The 20,571-nt window shown below is 40.3% G+C and overlaps 1 protein-coding gene across 1 annotated transcript in view; it reads left to right on the top strand.

Annotated features, from left to right (window-relative positions):
- stab1 (stabilin 1) overlaps positions 1-20,571 on the top strand; it is a 102,261-nt gene that overhangs the window by 48,586 nt on the left and 33,104 nt on the right. The window contains exons 43-57 of the mRNA XM_034868989.1: positions 454-527; positions 2,016-2,087; positions 3,872-3,991; positions 4,090-4,137; positions 4,475-4,558; positions 6,253-6,393; positions 7,648-7,782; positions 7,881-7,940; positions 8,176-8,352; positions 9,758-9,847; positions 10,235-10,381; positions 11,558-11,614; positions 11,707-11,875; positions 13,203-13,352; positions 16,133-16,237. Coding sequence (XP_034724880.1) covers positions 454-527; positions 2,016-2,087; positions 3,872-3,991; positions 4,090-4,137; positions 4,475-4,558; positions 6,253-6,393; positions 7,648-7,782; positions 7,881-7,940; positions 8,176-8,352; positions 9,758-9,847; positions 10,235-10,381; positions 11,558-11,614; positions 11,707-11,875; positions 13,203-13,352; positions 16,133-16,237 — 1,629 coding nt within the window. The remainder of the gene's footprint in view (positions 1-453; positions 528-2,015; positions 2,088-3,871; positions 3,992-4,089; positions 4,138-4,474; positions 4,559-6,252; positions 6,394-7,647; positions 7,783-7,880; positions 7,941-8,175; positions 8,353-9,757; positions 9,848-10,234; positions 10,382-11,557; positions 11,615-11,706; positions 11,876-13,202; positions 13,353-16,132; positions 16,238-20,571) is intronic.

The raw sequence follows: 20,571 nt of genomic DNA, 5'->3' as shown, positions 1-20,571 counted from the left end.
GGTGGCTATGAGAGAGTGAGAGAGAGAGAGAGAGAGAGAGAGAGAGAGAGACATGACCATCTCACTGTCTAGCAGAGGTGGCCATGAGAGAGAGAGAATTCAGCTTTATTTATATAGTGCTTAATCACAACAACAGTTATCTCTTTGCCTATAGCGGCGTAACTAAGGGATAGTTCAGGGCTTCCCCGAACCAGCCCTAACTATAGGCTTTATCAAAGAGGAAAGTCTTAAGCCTGCTCTTAAATGTGGAGATGGTGTCTGCCTCCTGAACCCAAACTGAAACCCGGTTCCACAGGAGAGGAGCCTGATAGCAGTCCTGCGTTAAAAATAAATGCCGAGGTACATCGCGAAATGTTTTGCATTCCCCCTGATCCATAGTAACAGCTAAGGTGTTGGTCCAGTCCGGTTATTCTGCACTGCCAGCTATCTGATTTACATGTCATATGTCCACAGAGATTGATGGCTGTCTGGTCAACAATGGAGGCTGCCATAAGGCAGCAGAGTGCATCAGAACAGGCTCCAACATGGTAAGACAACACTGTATTGCAGTAAGACTACACTGAGCCATCACTGTACCTACAGTGGGGGGGGTCTCATTTTAGTGAAGACCAAATAACATCTGGGTGGTTCTTTAAAATAAAGTATTTGTTTTATAGTTTTGGCCACCATTAATGTTGTTTATGAAGTTAGGTTTACCAAATCAGAGTACCTCTACACTAATGTAAGCTGCCCTCTGAGGGTGGGCTCTGTGTGGCAGTAAAGTTAAGCATATTCTTTTTTGCCTCTAACTTTCTCTGTGGTTGTTCATTTTAGTGTCTGTACAGCCAAACACACAGCAGACCTGTCATTGACCTATATTTATTATTTTGCCAGGTAACATTGTGATTACAAAATAAGGATTTTTATTACTGCAGCACAGCAGCTTGGGAGTAACTGTTGGATATAATGTAAGGTTTTATGGACCACAATAAAATGACAAGAGAAAAAAAACATGTAAAACAAGAACTATAACATAAATGTAGCTGCATTAAAACACAGTATAGGTGACCACAGAGAACGGGTGACCTGCTTTGTGTGTAGGTGCCAAGTCACAGTTAAGGACAACTCTAACTTTCTCACTGATCACACATTTTAAGTCAGTGTAGTAATGTAAATGTGATGTTCTTATATAGGTCTAGTCGAGTACTCCTTAAAGTGTTTTTACGTAGTACAACCATTCCCCATTCACACTTGGCCTAGGCTGCCGTACATTTACACTCCAAAGAAGCAGCATTGGGGGCAACTCGGGGTTGGACGCTTTGACATTGGACTGCAGGGATCGAACCGCCACCCTTTTGATTGGAGGGCGACCGCTCTACCACTGAACCACAGCCGCCCCTGTAACAGAGCTGTTCATACAGCACAGCTGTTGTCATTAACATCCTACCAGAAACAACCAGTGCTGTCAAAAAAACACGTTCTGAAAAACCCAAACAAACACATAGGTTCGTTTGTTTTGTAAAATCTATCTTTGCCCATTATGTGCATAACAGGCTAAACCAACGGGAGACATAACTTCTTGTATAGGTACATTTATTTTAACATTACCATATATTTTAAAAGATCTACAAACCTTCACATTAGAGAATAAATTACTAAAGTAATATCCTATATAATGTCAAATTTAAACACTGTAGTCCTCTGTCCCTCCCTCTCTCTCTCTCCGAAGCGTACAGGAATGGATGAGGCAGACAGCCGCAGCAGTGCTCCCTTTTTTTTCCAAACAATATTAGAATGTCAATTTTTATATTCAAATGTCTTTGTTGGTCTGTTTCTTATTTTATTTTTTACAATTAAAATATGTATATTGAATATATAATATATGTATGTTTTGAATGATACTGTGTTAAAAAGGGATTAAGATTTGTTGAGAAATTATTATTTGATTTGTTGATTGGCAGAGCACAGCGGAAGGCAAGAAAGAGATGGATTAAGTGATTGACTGTTCTCTCTGCTTGCTCTGTTGTTGTCTCCAGACAGCCTGCAGGTGTCCTACGGGCTTTCAAGGATCAGGGCGGGTCTGTTACCCTGTCAACCCCTGCAGAAATGTATGTCAATGTGTCGCCATTTGATTTATTCTCCTTATCAGGATATTAAGCTCTAAGTAAATCTGCAAACCCTATTTTCTCTGGGTAATTAAAATATATGGTAACACTTTATTTGAAGGGGTGTGCATAAGCCTGACATAACATCGTCATAACCAAGACATGACACTTAAGCATAAGCATGAACATTAAGGAGTCTTTATTAATGTTTATGACTGTTTTTTGGTAAATTATGACACTTTTAATGCAAAGTTAGCATTGTTTTTAGATGTTTCTCTTATGACTACTTGACATTAAGCAAGACAAGTAACCTGTTAATGTCTTTGTCATTACAACTTGCCAATAATGATTAGACAACATAACCACAATTATGCCATAGCAGGCATTATCATCAATTTTAAAGAAACTGTTTAGCATTACATGTTTACGTTACATTACAAGTGGTTGGACTATATACATCGGCTGTCATGTGACCATTACAATTGTATCATGAATGTATTTCCTTGACCTAAAGCAACATGAAACAATTTGGACTTCATAAAGACATCATAAAGTTTGATTACTGTGCAAAATGCTTTAATAACGGTGTAATGAATTATTCTCTTCACACACTTCGAGTAATGTGAAACTAGTTGGACTTTTCATTAAGATGTCCTAAAAGTTATAAGACCAATTTAACAACAATCAATACAGTACAAAGGTGATTTACAGATAACATTAGCTTTAGGCTATTTACTTATATAACCGCTAACTGTAGTTAGCTATCATTTGCTGTCATTAGCTAGTTAGCTCGGTTAACTGTACAGCTGTCCAATCAGATGAGTCAGCCCTTGGGTACAAGGAGCCAAATGCTGAAGAAAAAAAACATCTCGGGACTGTGTTACCTTTAAAAAATGTCACAATGTTACATGTCATTTAACTGACACTTTTATCCAAAGCGACTTACAATTGCTATGTATGTCAGAGGTTGCACGCCTCTGTAATGACTAATGGTGTTTTTCTATTACATGGTACCTGCTTGACTCGGCTCCTCGCGGTGCCCCGTCCTCTTTTTCCATTGCAGATTAGTAGCCTACCGCCTCGGGCGGGAGGCGAGCGTGGCTGGTTGTCATAGCAGGAAACTGCTGTTACCTAACGCGACCCACACACAGAACGTCAAAGTTGTGTTGTTTTTGATTCTCGCCGTGTGGCTGTTTGCCAGAAGACAAATTTAGTTTCTAAAGAGGCTGGCGGCAGCAAAAAAAATACCACTGGATTTATACTTTAACACGGCAGGACCCCCCCCCGCCCTAATCTGCAGTTTAAAACGTCCCCTTTTGGGATTGCTTGGAACCTCGATGAAGGCAGTACTAAAAAAAGTACCTGTTAGCAGCTACCAGGGACTTTTTTTTGTAATGGAAAACCAAAAAAGACGAGTAGAGTAGAGTTGAGGCGAGTCGAGCAGGTACCATGCAGTGGAAAAACACCATAACTGACTAACTGTCACCAACCCCCACCCCCTCCCCCAACCATCTTGTCTGTGGTTGGCTGGAGTGGTTTGCTGAATTTTGGTGCACAGCCTGTACCTCTAGTGTTTGTTTGACATTTACGACCCCTGTGTTGTCTCCTGAGACCGGGCTTTTTCACGGTGTATTCAGGGGGTCGGCAGCTAGCAGATCAAGGAGAGATGCCTAAAATTTGAGATGAAAATTAAATCGCGCTGAAACCATGCAGGAACTCATAGTGCACCTTTAATGCTGTCCTGTATATTCAATTAAAAAAATGTTTTTTTGTGTGTATGTGTGCAGAACAATGGCGGCTGCAGTAAGTTTGCTCGCTGTGAGTATATGGGTCAGGGTCAGAGGAACTGCTCCTGCCTCAGAGGCCACGTGGGCGATGGCTTTGATTGCCGGGGAAACACCTACAATGTGAGTCACATGACCTCTGACTTCCCCCTTACCCCTAACATACCGCTGCCTCCCCCTTCCCCACTCACAAGAAGTTGTGTTGTCTCTCTGTCTTATAGGAGCTGTTCCGACAATCAGAGAACACTTTCTTCCGTCAAATGTTATCTGTAAGTAAATAAAACTTGGTTTGTAATATACATTGCTGCAGAGCGCAACAGCAAATCAGAGCTCTTGCTGCTCTGTGTGTTGGACTTTGTATTGATTGGCCTAAAGCCATACCAAAATGTAAATTGATGGTGAAGTCCAACTGAAATTTAATAATTTTTTGCCAAAAAATAAATAAATATCTCCTTAGTTTTTGGTTGAAATTGTCATTACCAAAAAAGAGGAAAATCAAATAAAACGTATATAAAGTGACTGCATCCCCTGTATGAACGCAATTCCTAATACAGGCAACTGATCCATCATTACAGGAGTTGACTTTGTTTTCTTTGTTTTTCTCAGATGTCAGGCTCTCGTTGTCTTAATGGTGAGGGACCGTTTACTGTCTTTGCACCTGTAGAGGAAACCAACAACGACTCCTCTTCTGTGTGTATATCACCTGCTGTTTGTATATTAAATAATGTTATAATAAGAATATTATCAATTTTATTTTTATTTTTTGTTCATGTACAGTATGCGTTTCCTTTATTTTCATGACTATTTACATTGTAGATTATCATTGAAGGCATCAAAACTATGAATGAACACATGTGGAATTATGTACCTAACAAAAAAGTGTGAAATTGTGAAACTGAAAACTTTTCTTATATTCTAATTTCATTGAAGTAGCCACCCTTTGCTCTGATTACTGCTTTCCACAATCTTGGCATTTTCTTGATGAGCTTCAAGAGATAGTCACCTGAAATGGTTTCCCAACAGTCTTGAAGGAGTTCCCAGAGATGCTTAGCACTTGTTGGCCCTTTTTCCTTCACTCTGTGGTCCAGCTCACCTCAAACAACCCTTACACAACCTGGAGGGGTGTTTGGGGTCTTTGTCCTGTTGAAAGATAAATGATGGTCCAACTAAACGCAAACCGGATGGGATGTCGCATGTCGCTGCAGGATGCTGTGGTAGCCATGCTGGTTCAGTATGCCTTCAATTTGGAATACCTCTCCAACAGTGTTACCAGCAAAGCCCCCCCACACCTCCTTCTCTATGCTTCATGGTGGGATCCAGGAATATAGAATCTATCCAGTCACCTTTTCTGTGTCTCACAAAGACAGGGCGGTTGGAACCAAAGATCTCAAATTTGGACTCATTAGACCAAAGCACAGATTTCCACTGGTCTAATTTCCATTCCTTGTGTTTCTTGGCCCAAACAAATCTCTTCTGCTTGTTGCCTCTCCTTAGCAGTGGTTTCCTAGCTGCTAATTGACCATGAAGGCCTGATTTGCGCAGTCTCCTCTTAACAGTTGTTTTTATGTGTCTGCTGCTGTAACTCTGTGTGGTATTCCTCTGGTCTCTAATCTGAGCTGCTGTTAACTTGTGATTTCTGAGGCTGGTGACTCGGATAAATGTATCCTCAGCAGCAGAGGTGACCCTTGGTCTTCCTTTCCTGGGGCGGTCCTCATCTGAGCCATTTTTTTTGTAGCGCTTGATGGTTTTTGTGACTGCACTTGGGGATACATTCAAAGTTTTTGCAATTTTCCTGACCGACTGATTTCTTAAAATAATGAGCCACTCGTTTCTCTTTACTTAGCTGACTGGTTCTTGCCTGACTTCTGCACAACACAACTGATGGTCCCAACTCCATTAATAAGGCAAGAAGTCCACTAATTAACCCTGACAAGACACACCTGTGAAGGGAAAACCATTTCAGGTGACTACCTATTGAAGCTCATTGAGAACACAAAGGGTTTGCAGCGCCATGAAAAAAGCAAAGGGTGGCTACTTTGAAGAAACTAGATGTTTTTAGTGATTTCACACTTTTTTTTTTAAGAACACAATTCCACACGTGTTCATTCATAGTTTTGATGCCTTCAGTAATACTCTGCAATGTTAATAGTTATAAAAAAAACAAAAAACACATTGAATCAGAAGGTGTGTCCAAACCTTTGGCTTGTTCTATATATAATATTTTCGCTTGTGTTTGTAAGTCTGGAATATGGTTGCTAGTGTCTCACTGTTTGTGTGTGTGTGTGTGTGTGTGTGTGTGTGTGTGTGTGTGTGTGTGTGTGTGTGTGTGTCTATGTATGTGTGTGTGTTTGTGTGTTTGTGTGTGTGTGTGTGTGTGTGTGTAGAAATGGAACCAGTTTGGTCGTCTTCCTGACCTGGTTCGTTACCACGTTGTATCTTGTGAGACTTTGACCTTAAGTGACCTGAAAACCACAGAGTTCGCTGTTTCAACGTCGGGACACACACTGCACTTTAGCCTGCAGCAGGTAACACACACACACACACACGCACATTCACACACACACACACACACACACACACACAGTCACATACATACAGTCATAGCAGCTTAATTCACTTTCTACTACCATCTTGCGTTGGCATAACACAAGCCGCAACCCCTAATTGGGTCAGGGGAGTAAAGTAGGGGGTCCTTTGCCTATTTTCTAGCCCCTACTTCCAGCAATGCTGCCCGGACCACACCCATCTTCTTGCTCTTTTGCGGCGCCAAGTTTTGGATGCAGTGACAGTGGCTCTGCAAAGTGTTATCTGAGAGGAACTTGTTCTGGTGGAACATTTGCACCCCACAATTGAAAACACCAAATACAATGTTAAATGAATTTAATTGTTCACGCAATACAGTAACCCAAACTATTTAAATTAGCTGGATACATGGTTACTTTTGAGTTACTTTCACCAAAATAAAAGTCAAAGTATGACTTGGCAGGTAGCATGTGAATTTCACTGCAGGATCAAAAAAGTCAAATTTGTATCCACTATATAAACATCATGATTTGTTCATATTATTGTGTATCATTAATCTGAATCTGGAAAGTAGCTAAAGCTATAAAATGAATAGTTAAGTAAAACATACAGTAGCCTACTTGACTGTGGACTAGAAGTAGCCCAGTTAGCATAGTTACTTCCCACCGCTGATAAAATGTAATGATATTCCATGTAACAAGCATAACATTAATTCCCAACATGTTGTTATCTGTCAGTTGCTCGGACACTTTGCTGTTGGCACTGTAAGGACACAGATGTCCCTAACCTACCGTCTCTGGTCCTGTCTCTGTCCACGGGAACGGTGATGGGACATCTCGCTTCAACGTAGCTTAAACAACAATATTGTCCAAGAAATGTATCCATCTCTGCTGTCTTTTCAAACACCAAATCCAGCAACAAGAAATAAGACTCACTGACCTTTTTTTCAGTGCCGAAATGTTTTGAGGTGTTGGTGAATTCTTTTAAAAAAAGCCACTGTATGTCGGGGTAAAATGCGTTGTAACTCGCGTTGCTGAGATTGGAACGAGTATATTATTATCAGTATTGCCTTATATTACTGTGTTACAGCAAAAAGGAATACATTACTGTAATTGTGTAACATTTGTAACGCAATACTCCCAACACTGTCTCTATGTCTTCAGATGTCTCACAATCCACCTTCCCACTCTCCTTGACTTTGTTTCTACCTTACTCCTCACCTCTCCCTCTCTCCACTCCCGTCTCTCTCCCTGCAGGGTTCAGTCTGGATCAACAACAGATCGAGGATTGTGAAGAGTGATTACATGACATCTAACGGAGTCATTCACCACATCGACACGGTGTTGATGCCCTACAGGCTGCAGGACAAACCAATCATCCAGTCTAGCATGGTTTGCTGGGTTTGCTTTAGATGAATATATATGTAATTGATAATCAATCCGAATTGAGGGACAGGCACTGTGAACTATTTCTCTCTCTCTCTGTTTAGATGAATTTGACGTCAGCAGCGATGTTTTATGGCTACAGCCGCTTCTACAAACTTGTGGAGGTAAAAACAACTGAAACGCTGCACCTCCTGGTATATTTCTTCATTTATCTATATCCTCTTATTACACCTACTTTTCCCCCTTCTTCACATCTTTCTATTGCAACTTATCCTTCTACAACTACTTCCTATGCCAGCTCCTCCTTCTATTACTCTACTTCACTTTTTCTATCTGAAAACACACAACTTATACTGTGAGTGTGAACACTACTGACCGTAATCTTTGCTCTTTGTTCAGGATTCAGGGTTGCTTCCTGTGCTCCAGATGTCCATCCACCAGCCGTTCACCATGTTCTGGCCCACGGACAAGGCCCTCAACTCCCTGCCAGCAGAGAGACAGCACTGGCTCTCCAGCCCCGACCACCGAGACCAAGTGGCTGCCTTGGTGAAGGCTCACATTATACGCAATTCCAAGGTAGGAAGAGGAGGAGGAAAAAGGCATTAGGAGGATGACTGGATCAATGACAAAGTTTGCTTATTTGGTACTCAAGTGTAACTCTTCTAATTGGGCCCCTAAAGGATGAAAAGTTCATTGCAGCCAGGAAGGAAAATATGCACCTCTGTCGTATTGGACTTAACATTTATTTTTATTATTAGTTAATCTGTCATTAGTTTTCTAAATTAATTGTTTTGGCATTAAAATATAGTCATATTGTCAAATATTAAAAATGTGGATCACAGCTACATAAAACCATTGATGACATCTTCAAATGTCTTGTTTTTTTCTGTCAGACAAGCAAATCTTCTATTTATGATATCTGCCTCAAAGATCTAAGACGAAGAAAGCCACAAAACTTCAGCCATTTTTCTTTAAAAAATAACTCAAATGATTAATTAGATATAAATAGAGTTGCTGGTTAATTGCCTTGTGTTTGACTTATCCAATAAATGATTCATTGTTCTTCATCTGTGATCAGTGTTAGTGCACATTATATCAAATTTCCACGGTTTTTCAGTAAGGAAAACAATGCATGCACAAACATAGACATACAGTAGGCAAGATGTCCTTAAAACAGTAGTCACTAGTGTCCAACATTCACATTTCTAGTGTACAAAGCCCACCCTCAATAACATCTGACAAATGAATAAAAAGATGCGAAGGCAGAGAGAATAAATAGCAACATAATGACCAAATAAATACGAATAAACTAATAAAGTGCCTAGTGACCAGACATGTTAAATACAGATTCAGCATTGTTATGAAAGAATCGGATCCCGACTGTTTGGTGGTTTGTATTCTATCATCTACTGGCGGGACTTCTGTGGGTTGACTCTGAAAGCAGTTACGCTCTCTGAGAACAAAGTGACACGAAGCAGGGTTCGGTTCACAATGTTCTAAAGGTTTAATGAGACACACAAGGATATATATAAAGGTTTTAACAATCACTCCATTCACTTTGTTGACGTGAGAGTAGATAGATGTGAAGGGGGCACCAGAGGAGAGGAGGAATGGTTCAAGGTAGGTTCACGCAGATAAATCTGCAGGGAGGAAATCGGTGTAACTCATTTATTATACCAATATCAATTGAAAGAGAGGAGAGAGGCTTGGTTTAGAGTTTTCACAGACTGGATATACAGCTTAACAAAGAATGCTTCTGCCCACTGCCTCCCTGCTTACCAGCAATGGAGCTGAGGAAAGCTCATAGGGTCACCACAGTCATGGCATGGACATGAATACATATCCAAAATAATAATATATTATCCAAAATCCATCCAAATTCAAAACTATAGGCTTCTTTGAAAGGAGGAGGAAGGGTGTGACTGACTGTCTGTCTGTTGTAGCTCTAGAAACAGATCACTATGATTTTCTTTGTGTCTAGGTGATGGGTGTCAGTCAGCCGGATAAATTCTCATCCTTTCGCACCATGCATGGATCAACCATCAAGTACAGCTGTGACAAGACGCTGGTGGTGAGAGAAAACACACACACACACACACACACACACATGTAGACACAAACTAAACAAGGAGCCATGTTGGTATCTACACCTGGCAGCTGGCTGTGGTATGTCTGCACTGTCTGGCATTACAGAGGGTCTTATTTTCTTTACTTTATTTCTTTCCTGATTCCTAGCCTCTGTTATTGAAAAAGTGAGAAAGCACTCAATATGTGTTCTATTTTATTTGATTTTGTTCTGGGTCTGTGGCTGTTGACTTTTTTTTAAATGTTATTGATTGTGTGTGTGTGTGTGTGTGTGTGTGTGTGTGTGTGTGTGTGTGTGTGTGTGTGTGTGTGTGTGTGTGTGTGTGTGTGTGTGTGTGTGCGTGTGTGTATGTGTGTGTGTGTGTGTGTTCAGGGTGCTGTATTGATTAATGAGAACGCAGCCCGGATAGTGGAGCGCTACCTAAACTTCAAAGAGGGCGTGGCCTATGGCATCGACCAGTTGCTGGAACCACCTGGCCTGGGAGCACTCTGCGACAGTCTGGAGAACAAAACTGCTTACGTGAGATGTGCTAATACTATTACTTTCAATACTGCTTTAAAATGCACAACATAATTGCTAATACTATTTGAAATTAAATAATGTATTACTATTTTCACCTCTGTTTGGATAGTCTGTTAAGATTATCCAAATCAGTACATATTTTGGAATTCTATGGATGGAGGGATCACAAAACCAAAGCTAAGACACATTTAAATATGAGATGAAACTAGTGAGACTACTGGTAGAATTAGATCTGCCACAATTACTGAAAAGAATGCCTTTATTGTCATTATACACAAGTGCAGTACCTGTCCAACGTGATTTAACACAAAAATATAAAATTATAAAAATGTAAAAATGTAAAAATATAAAATATAAAATGTAAGTCGTGCAGAAAAAAGAGAGGGAGGGAATGTGGTGCCCAGTCCTGAGAACAACTATATACATAGTATATAAAGTAGTAGAGAGATAAAGGGTTTGTATACACATTATGCAGAACTTTAGTTTGGTATATCAAAAGTTCTGAGTATTAAATATTGCACAGTAATGAGATTAAGTGATTAAGTGTTAAATATTACACAGTAATGAGATTAAGTGATTGAGTATTAAGTATTGCACTGTAATGAAATTGCACAGAACTCCAGTGTCCTTTAAGGTTTTATATAACAGTATTGCACAGTGGGTGGGATACTTTTTTTCTTAATTAATCGTTTTGTTGTTTAGTCTATAAATGCAAGAAAATGGGATAGAATATTCATCAGTGATCAGTACCTAAGCCTAATATGATTTCTTGTTCTGTCCACGACTCCAGCTGTTCAGTTAACTGTCATAGAGTAGTAAACGAACTGGAAGATACTTATTTAAGAAGCTGGAATGAGAGATTTTTTTTACTCAAACCGATTAATCAATTATCAAAATAGTTGGCGAGTAATTTTAATATTTGACAACTAATGGATTAATCGGTTGATTTTTGCAGCTTTAGTCACCAAGCTTTTAGAACAAAACATTCATGAAGACACATGGATGTGCCTTGGCCTTAATACAACCACCCCAGTAACTATTATTGCTGACACCACTGTTTCACCACCACTACAGCAAATAGCGATGCCACACTGCCATGGTTATGACATTGATGTCAGCCTTCCTGCTTTTCTTGGTAGCTGGACTAAAGCTTTCTGTCTTAAAATGTCTCAGGGGCGCTGTGGACGCTGCCTCTTCCCTCCATACTGCCCCTTCAGACACCAAGACACGGTAAGATCTGCAAAAAATTCGGAACATTAGCAGCTTGTACAATATATAATCTACAGTATGTGGAGATAAATGTCAGTCTTGCCTTCTTCCAGGGAAAGACAGAGCGGTGTTTGCAATTCAGGTCCTCCAGGTATGGCCGCGGGTACCCCCCTTTCTTTGACCTGGATGATCCTTGGGGCCGGACGGGCTGTAAGAGAGTTTGTCAGTTTCCTTCCTGGGTCCAAAAGTGCTGCAAAAACCACTACGGCCGAGACTGTCAAGGTAAGAAAGGCACAGAGGGAAGCTGCTCATGTGGTCAGACATTCCTCTCACCCTGCCCACACAGTTCCTGGAGAAGCTCTTTCCCCTGAGAGGCTCCAGTGTTTAATCTCAGAGCCTTCTTTCCATTTGTGGAGCTACAAATGTTAAGAGTCCTGAGAGTGTCAATAAAAGAAAGGATGATGACTGAAACAAAGGAGAGAGGCTTTGGTTTGGCAGAATGAAACGTTGTTGATTCACAACAATGGTTTTGGTCAACACACAAATGAATTACATCATCCACCTTATTTTTGGTGTTATCGCAATAAAATACTGAGGGTAGTTTGAGATTTTAGATCCGTTTGTAATAATGCTATTTAACCATTGGGTTATCTTCCCGTCAAAATAGAAAATCAACAATTTTGTTATTGCCTTTAATCAATTTTTTTTTTAATCTTTTTCTTACATTTTTTGACACTTTTTTCAACACTTTGAAACGTTTGTCTCTTTTTTGACGTTTTCAACACTATATAACACTAACTTATTAACTTTAGTTTTACAGTTTTTTTGGAATTTATGGTCAATTAACCTAATTTTTAGGAAATTATTGCTAATGTTTGAGTTAGAAAAGCAGAAATTAGGAATTATTTAGACAAAAATTAAAGGAACGTATGTTGATGAAGAATCACAGACTGGAATATGTCAACTTTTACTCAATAAACAACAACATGAGGTTTAACACAATACATATTCCTTTAGGCTGTGTTTTTATCCTTTGATAATTATCTCCACCAAGGAGATGTGTTTGTTCTGTTTTTTTTTTGTCGGGTTGTTTGTTTGTCAGCAGGATTACAGCAAAACTTCTGGATATTCATAAAACTTGGTGAAAGGATGTAGCATGGGCCAAGGAACAGCCTGTTACATTTTGGAGCAGATCCAAAACACGCGGCGGATACACAAATTAATTTTCTCTTTTGTGAACATTATAAGACATAGGCCATTCGTGCTAAATTCACGTGCTTTCGGAATAATTTAAAAAAAATTGTTCTCGGCTGGGAAAATGCACACTACAATAACATTGTGAGAAATCTTTGCCCACCGAGTGCCCTTTCAGTTTATTTGGTTTTACATATCCTCATCATAAACTTATTTTTATATTTGTTTTGTTTATTCTGTGCATCTAAAGTTCTATACTTGAATGATTTCAGTTTATTCGGTCTTACATATCCTCATCATATTAGTAAACTTATTTTTATATTTGTTAGTTTTTGTAAGACCATGATTTGAATATTTGTTTTCTTTTGTTATTCCTCCATCTGTTTTTTGACTCCATCTCCTCTGTGTGTTTTAGTTTGTCCAGGTGGCCTAGTGTCCCCTTGTGGTAACCATGGTGACTGTGACGATGGGATGCGTGGTTCAGGAAGATGCAGGTGCCACGAAGGTTTCAGAGGAACAGCCTGCGAACATTGTACCACCAACCACTACGGCCCCAACTGCACAGGTAGTCCAAAACCAGGAAGCACAAAAAATATTATATTTAAAATATTTAAAATATTTAGTATATCAAATACAGTTTGCTAAAACAAACATCATGCATCCGGTCAAATTTTGCAGTGTAAATGAGCAAGATGGTCAAAGTTTAAGGCTCAATTTTGTGCAGAAGTATGTCACAATTTGATGCATTCAGTACTGTATGCAACAGTATATACTGTTAAAGGCAGTTGCAGTACATACTAAAAGTAAAAAGAAAAAGTATGTGAGTAGGAACACTAAATAAAAAAATACCAGAACGAAGTGATGCCATTCTTTGTGGACAGTTTTCACAGTAGAATATCATAAGATATATTTGAGTTTTTAGCAACATGTAGTAGCTTTTAAAAGTCTGATAAATAAAACTCAGATCATCTTTGCTTGTCTCAAAGATGCTCACAAGGCTGAGCAAGAGTCCAAGTCAAGTCTCAAGTCTTGTGGTTATAATGAGTGTTGTATTCCCTGCTGCCTTCCATCCAGGCTGCTGAGAACACGTAGCTATACACAAGGAATTCAGCCATTGCAGCCAGTGGGACGTAAATGGTTACGTCAATCAAATTCAAAAGTGGGCAAAAAAAACAGACGCTCATTCATCTTTTCATAACATCTTGCCAACGACGGTCTGAGTTAACTTCCCGTAGGTTGTGACTAAAGCAAGGAGAAGCTAACATTAGATGGCCAATGATGAGCTAAACCTGCTTGCCAAACCTTTATGTTGATATATCATATTTAGCATTCAGCGCTTCCTTTGTTTAGGCCTTGTTGTATGTTTTGAATCCAAAGCTTCTGATGAATGGCACAGCAGCTCCCGGTGCGGTCATTAGGTATTACAGGTTACGTTAGGAGGGGAACAACATTCAGCTCACCAGACGTTTCTTAAAAATGAAGTCCTGCACCTCGAGTCCGAGTGGCATTTGAGAACGAGTCTCAAGTCAAGACTGAAGTCACTGTGTGTGCGACTTAAGAACGACTCAAGTCTGAGCCCCATCTCAAAGTTGAAGTAATAATACTAGATGTTAACGGGGGGGCTGTTGGCGGTTCAATCCCTGGTCCTGCAGTCCTGTGTCCTTGTGTCATTGGAGTGTAAATGTGTAAATGGCAGCTGGATTCTCACAATATCATGCGATAATCACAGGATCACATATCACACAGAAATTCATCTAGTCAGGTTTCAAGTAACGTGTTTGTGTCCTTCTGCCATGTAAGGCTAGTAGATTACAGTAATTGCTTGTTAAATGTTGAATTCACTACCAACACTCTCTGAAACACAAGGCAAGATGAGTTGACCAATCCTAGTTCTTGTTATCTTGGAGCCTTGATGTGCAGTTACATTTTTGAGGAGGCGAGAGTTAGCTACAGTGTAGGAACTGAGCCTACGCACGTAGTCGCCCTACCTTCAATGTCACCCCTTAATGCACAATTACGAATTCAGCTACGGGACCACAATGGGCATGAGACATTTTCTTTATCCTCAAATAATGTATTTTTATCCCTTCACCTCAACCCACCCACCCAAAAATAATAATAATCTCGTTAGCAGACGCACCGCCATATCTCCCCTATCAGCGCTCCTGCAGTCTGTCGCCATAGCAACGCTCCACACTCACCATCACAAGGCTGGGTGTGTTTCTAGCTCAGGACAACCCTGCCAGCCGTCTTCGCTAAGAGTCACCCAGGCAACTGGGTTAAAGAATATCAAACAGCTGCTGATCATCCACTGGTTATGCTTCAAAGTTTTCATTCAATGAGCTCCTAAAGGGGGAACAAGCAAGTCAGAGGGGTAAATCGGAGCTAGGGTGGTTTTTAAACACTTCGCTGTTACAGTGAGGAACAGGACCTGTCGCCGTGGTTACTGAATTAATCCCATGAACTGCTTAAAATCAAGGTTTAGCTCATCGTTGAATATGAAGGTCTGTGATTGAAGTTGTGGGGTTTTAGTATCTTCCCTCCTCCATGTTTTTATCTACACACGCTTCTACCTTGTGACTTTTACAGAATTCTTCCTCACAACACAGTTGTTCATGTTGTGTTCTGATGTTTCAACCAAGAAGAGTTCATACCGATCAAAGCAAAGAGCTTCAACTGTCCCTCACCTAGCATTGTCTGAGGAGAAGAAGATAAACCAGCCCTGAAATTTCCTCTGTCATAATCTCTATTGTGAGATTATTATTCACTCGGAAATATGATACAAAATGATATGCTTATTCTACATACGCTATACAGACTATATACATCGAAAAATATTTAATTACATTTTAAATTTCTTCTTATATTTGTAGTTTTTTTTGTCAGATATGCAGTGATGATTAATGGGTAGTTTGTATGTTGATGTTGCCCAATGTCAAGTCTTTATTTGATCATGTGACGAGATGATGTAATTTGTGGTATGTGTGTTATTTTAACCCTGATGTTGTCTTCCCATAAACCCAACATTTGATTTTATTGTCACTTTTTCCAACATTTTTCAGTGTTGTGGGTGCTTTTTTGATGTTTGAGGTTTATTGATATTTTCAGCGCTTATTTCAACGGCCCATTTGTTGTGACAAAAAATGAAAAGGGGTCAAGTTTGACCCAAGGACAACATTAGGGTTAAGCACAAAATCTGAGACTTACAAGATGATCACACCTGCAAACCAGTCAAGCAGTCATGCCTAATAAAGGTTTAAGGGCCTCTTATAGTAGTTTGCACTGAGGCCTTTCATACCTACGTTACGGCAATGGAGGTTGAGTGATGTTCTTTCTCTCTAACAGCCTGCAGTTGTGGGGCGCAGGGAAGGTGTGATGAAGGTATTGAAGGTTCTGGACAGTGTGTCTGTAACCCGGGCTGGGAGGGTGACTACTGCCAGATCGATTTAGGTGAGTTTCCCTCCTGACTGTGACCTGAATGCAGTCCATTTGTGTTCAGTTAATGCAATAAATGAATGTGATTGTGAAAGGATGTTTAAAAGGATACGTCTGGTATTATTGTATGCATTTTCTTTGTTGTTGTTTTTTTTTACAAATACAAAACATACATCTCGAAACATGAACAAATCTGCCCTCATCTAAACATTAAAATGCCTTCTGGGCTGAAGAAATGGATCCAAAAATCCCCCCCAACAGATGCTGAAGTTGCAAATATCAAAAAAATTGAGAGCTAGGGACTGCAAATTGCTACGCCACCCATAAAGGTTTCAATATGCCACCGAGATACAGATCCCCCAGTGTGACAATCCCTTTTCCAACCAACTCCTCCAAAAAACATATACAGATACATATACATAAATCATACTAGTAAATGTATTTATTATCCTGACAAACCATTTAAAATATGACAGGGGGACTCCCAAAGGAAGAGATGGATCAGGTCATTCAGCTCAGGATCACAAACCATTTTCATAACATCGACCTTCTCTGCTATAGAGAGAGTGACAGTTGCCCATCTATTAACGTCACAAGAGATTTGATTGGATATTGGATCCATGTTAGCTTTACCTAGGTCTTTTAACTGTGGAGGGAATAAGATACCCAGATATACTATACCCTGTTTTGGCCACTGAAATGCACCTGATTGGAAGGCTGTCACGGGGTACTGAGCTGTTAAGGTAACTTCAACCAATTTACCCTATAATTTGACAATTTTGAGAAAGAGTCAATGATCCTGGGTAGACAGTGTATCGATCTGATAGGTTTGCTTGTTGATCTTCCCATTAATGGCTGCTGCCAAAGGATTTATGACTAAACACAACAACAAAGGATAAAGTGGTGAGCCCTGTCTTGTTCCACCTCCAAGAGGAAAATTGTTCAGAAATTAACTCGTTAGTTTGCACCAATGCCTCTGGGTACTTATACAGCACCTTCATAAAAATGCTGCAAAACCCATACAATTCCAAAATGTTCAACCTATAGTCTTATTCAACCATATCAAACGCCTTTTTGGCATCAAGGAATCAAGAAATTGTTTATCAGCTACAGACCATGCAGTATTAATGACGCCTGATATTATCTGACAAGCTTAGCCCCCAAATAAACCCCAACCGATAAGGTTGAATAAGAGAAGTAATAACCTTATTTTAACTATTTGCCAAGATTTTTTGAAATAATCTTAACATCTAACTGCATTAAGGAAATTGGGCTGTAATTTTTACTGTCTCCTGGGTCTTTCCCTTTTTTAGGAACCAAAGTTATTAAAGCTTGTCTAAATGTTGGTGGCAGTGTGCCCTTCCCCAGTGCCTCGCTTTATACCTCTAACAGAAGTGGAGCCAGTTCAGTTGCACAACTCTTAAAATATTCTGCTGTGAAGCCGTCGGGCCCTATTACTATTACTTCTTTAATTTCCTCTGTAGTCAAATCAGTATCAAGGAGTTCTCTTTGCCCTTCTGTCAGTTTGGAAAGCTCTCGTGGCTCTATGAAGGAACAAGGAAATAGTGGGAGCCGATTCCCCTCTTTTTATGCAACTAGCAAGTGATTTCCCTGCTTAGTGTCCTGATTTAAAATAATTTCGTCTAGCCTTGAATAAATTGAATTCCACCGTCTGAGATAGAATATTACTATTTTGGTATTTCAATTGAGTCAGGCTTCTCAGGCCATCCTGTGACATTGTTTGTTTGATCCCTGTTTCAACGTGTTCACATTTACTTTCTAGTTCTCTCTCTACTCTCTCTTACTCTCTTACTAAATGAAGCATGTTGTACAAGGAGTCCCCTGACCACAGCCTTTAGGGCCTCCCATGCAACCCCTTAAGATGACACTGAGGACCAGTTGATCGGCAAGTAATCTTTTAGCTCAGACCTAAGCTATTCTACAAAAAAAACATATTGTCTCTCCCAGCTGGGTTCAAAATTCTCCAAATATCAACCAAGACTAAAATCTATGTATTTAGAAAAAACGTTTAAAGCCACAATGGCTTTCTTGAGTTTACCTTGAACTCACAATTGGCAAGTAAGCTTGTTTCTTTTTGCCATTGTTTTTCACATACAGCGTACCGAATTAGGGTTAGGGTAATGATAGCTAACATTAGCTAACAGTAGCGCTGGTTTTGCATACCGTCAGTTAAGTTAACTTTTACCAGACCAGTTCTATGTGAAAAAATAACAGCAGAGAGATTAGTAGTATTGACTACTGCATTTCTGGTATCATGACATCCCTAGTGGGCCGTTGTTTGATTTAGCGGTTCTCGAGAAAGCTGCAAGCGACCAAACTGGAGGGCAAGGAATTCACCAGTTTTTACAAGGCACTTCACTAGTATGAATAAAATAGATACATGTATAATAAACGTCTATAATGAAATTTTGTAATATGTTTTTTATGTGGAAGTGATGTCTGTGACTCTACTCTTACGATAGAAGGACTAAGATAAAATAAAACTAAATAATTCAATTCAATTTCAATTCAGTTTTATTTATAGTAACAATTCATAACAAGAGTTATCTCGAGACACTTTACAGATAGAGGAGGTCTAGACCACACTCCAGAATTTACAAGGACCCAACAGTTCTAGTAGTTTCCTCCAGAGCAAGCAACAGTGCGACAGTGGCAAGGAAAAACTTCCTATTAGGCAGAAACCTCGGACAGACCCAGGCTCTTGGCTGGCGGTGTCGGACGGCCCGGTTGGGGTTAGAATGAAGAGTGGAAATGACAAAAATAGAAAAATAGTAGCAGTTTGTAGCAGTTCTTTGTAGTAGTTCATGGCATAGCAGGGCACCGTGGGCATTACAAGGCACAGCAGGACGTAGCTGGGCACCGCAGAGTGTAGCAGGATCAACATGGCATCGCAGAACGTTTAGCAGGACCATGGCGACAGCTGCTACCTTGATTTTGGAGCCTCTCTGATCCGAGGGAACATGCTGGGGAAAAAAGAACATAAGGACTCCGTTGAGTGACTCCCCAGAGCTAGGTTAGTAACAAGCATTTCTGGGACATGGATGCACATAAATGGAAAGATAGAAAGATAGAGGAGAGAGGAGCTCAGTGTGTCAAAGGAAGTCCCCAGCTGTCTAAAACTATTACAGCATAACTAAGAGAGACAGGCTAAAGAGAGGGGCTTGGTCAGGCTAGAATTCTCCCCCACCGGATTGGGCTGTATGCCAAGTCTCCCTCTAGTTTTATTATATTCTTGATTATATGATAGATAGATCTGACAACTATGACAAGAAGCAGGTGGGCCGGGTTAGGCGGACGCTGCGACTCCTCACTCCCTAACAATATTCAATTATGTGTCCTAACTATAAGCTTTATCAAAGCATAACTAGGAGAGACAGGGTAAAGAGAGGAGCCTGGTCGGGCTAGAACTCTCCCCAACCGGATCGGGCTGTATGCCAAGTCTCCCTCTATTTTTATTATATTCTTGATTATATGATAGATAGATCTGACAACTATGACAAGAAGCAGGTGGGCCGAATTAGGCGGCCGCTGCGACTCCTCACTACCTAACAATATTCAATTTTATGCCCTAACTATAAGCTTTATCAAAGCATAACCAAGAGAGACAGGGTAAAGAGAGGGGCCTGGTCAGGCTAGAAGTCTCCCCAACCGGATCGTTCTGTATGCCAAGTCTCCCTCTAGTTTTATTACATTCTTGATTATACGATAGATAGATCTGACAACTTTGACGAGAAGCAGGTGGCCCGAATTAGGTTGACGCTGCAACTCTTCACTCCCTAACAATATTCAATTTTATGCCCTAACTATAAGCTTTATCAAAGCATAACCAAGAGAGACATGGTAAAGAGATGGGCATGGTCAGGCTAGAACTCTCCCCAACCGGATCGGGCTGTATGCCAAGTCTCCCTTTAGTTTTATTATATTCTTGATCATATGATAGATAAATCTGACAACTATGACGAGAAGCAGGTAGGCCGGGTTAGGCGGACGCTGCAACTCCTTACTCCCTAACAATATTCAATTCTATGCCCTTACTATAAGCTTTATCAAAAAGGAAAGTCTTAAGCCTACTCTTAAATGTGGAGACGGTGTCTGCCTCCTGAACCCAAACTGGAACCTGGTTCCACAGGAGAGGAGCCTGATAGCTGAACGCTCTGGCTCCCGTTCTACTTTTAGAGACTCTAGGAACCACAAGTAACCCTGCATTCTGGGAGCGTAGTGCTCTTGTAGGGTTGTAAGATACTATGAGCTCTTCTTGGGCGGACGGTTCCCGTGCACGGGACGTAAACTCGCCGTTTTTCGAAAGTGCTGACTTCTTTCCTAAATTG

Source organism: Etheostoma cragini, chromosome 4 (assembly GCF_013103735.1).
Source record: "Etheostoma cragini isolate CJK2018 chromosome 4, CSU_Ecrag_1.0, whole genome shotgun sequence".
Classification (NCBI taxonomy): domain Eukaryota; kingdom Metazoa; phylum Chordata; class Actinopteri; order Perciformes; family Percidae; genus Etheostoma; species Etheostoma cragini.
Note: the sequence above shows the minus strand (reverse complement) of the source record. Positions and strands in the feature narration are given on the sequence as shown.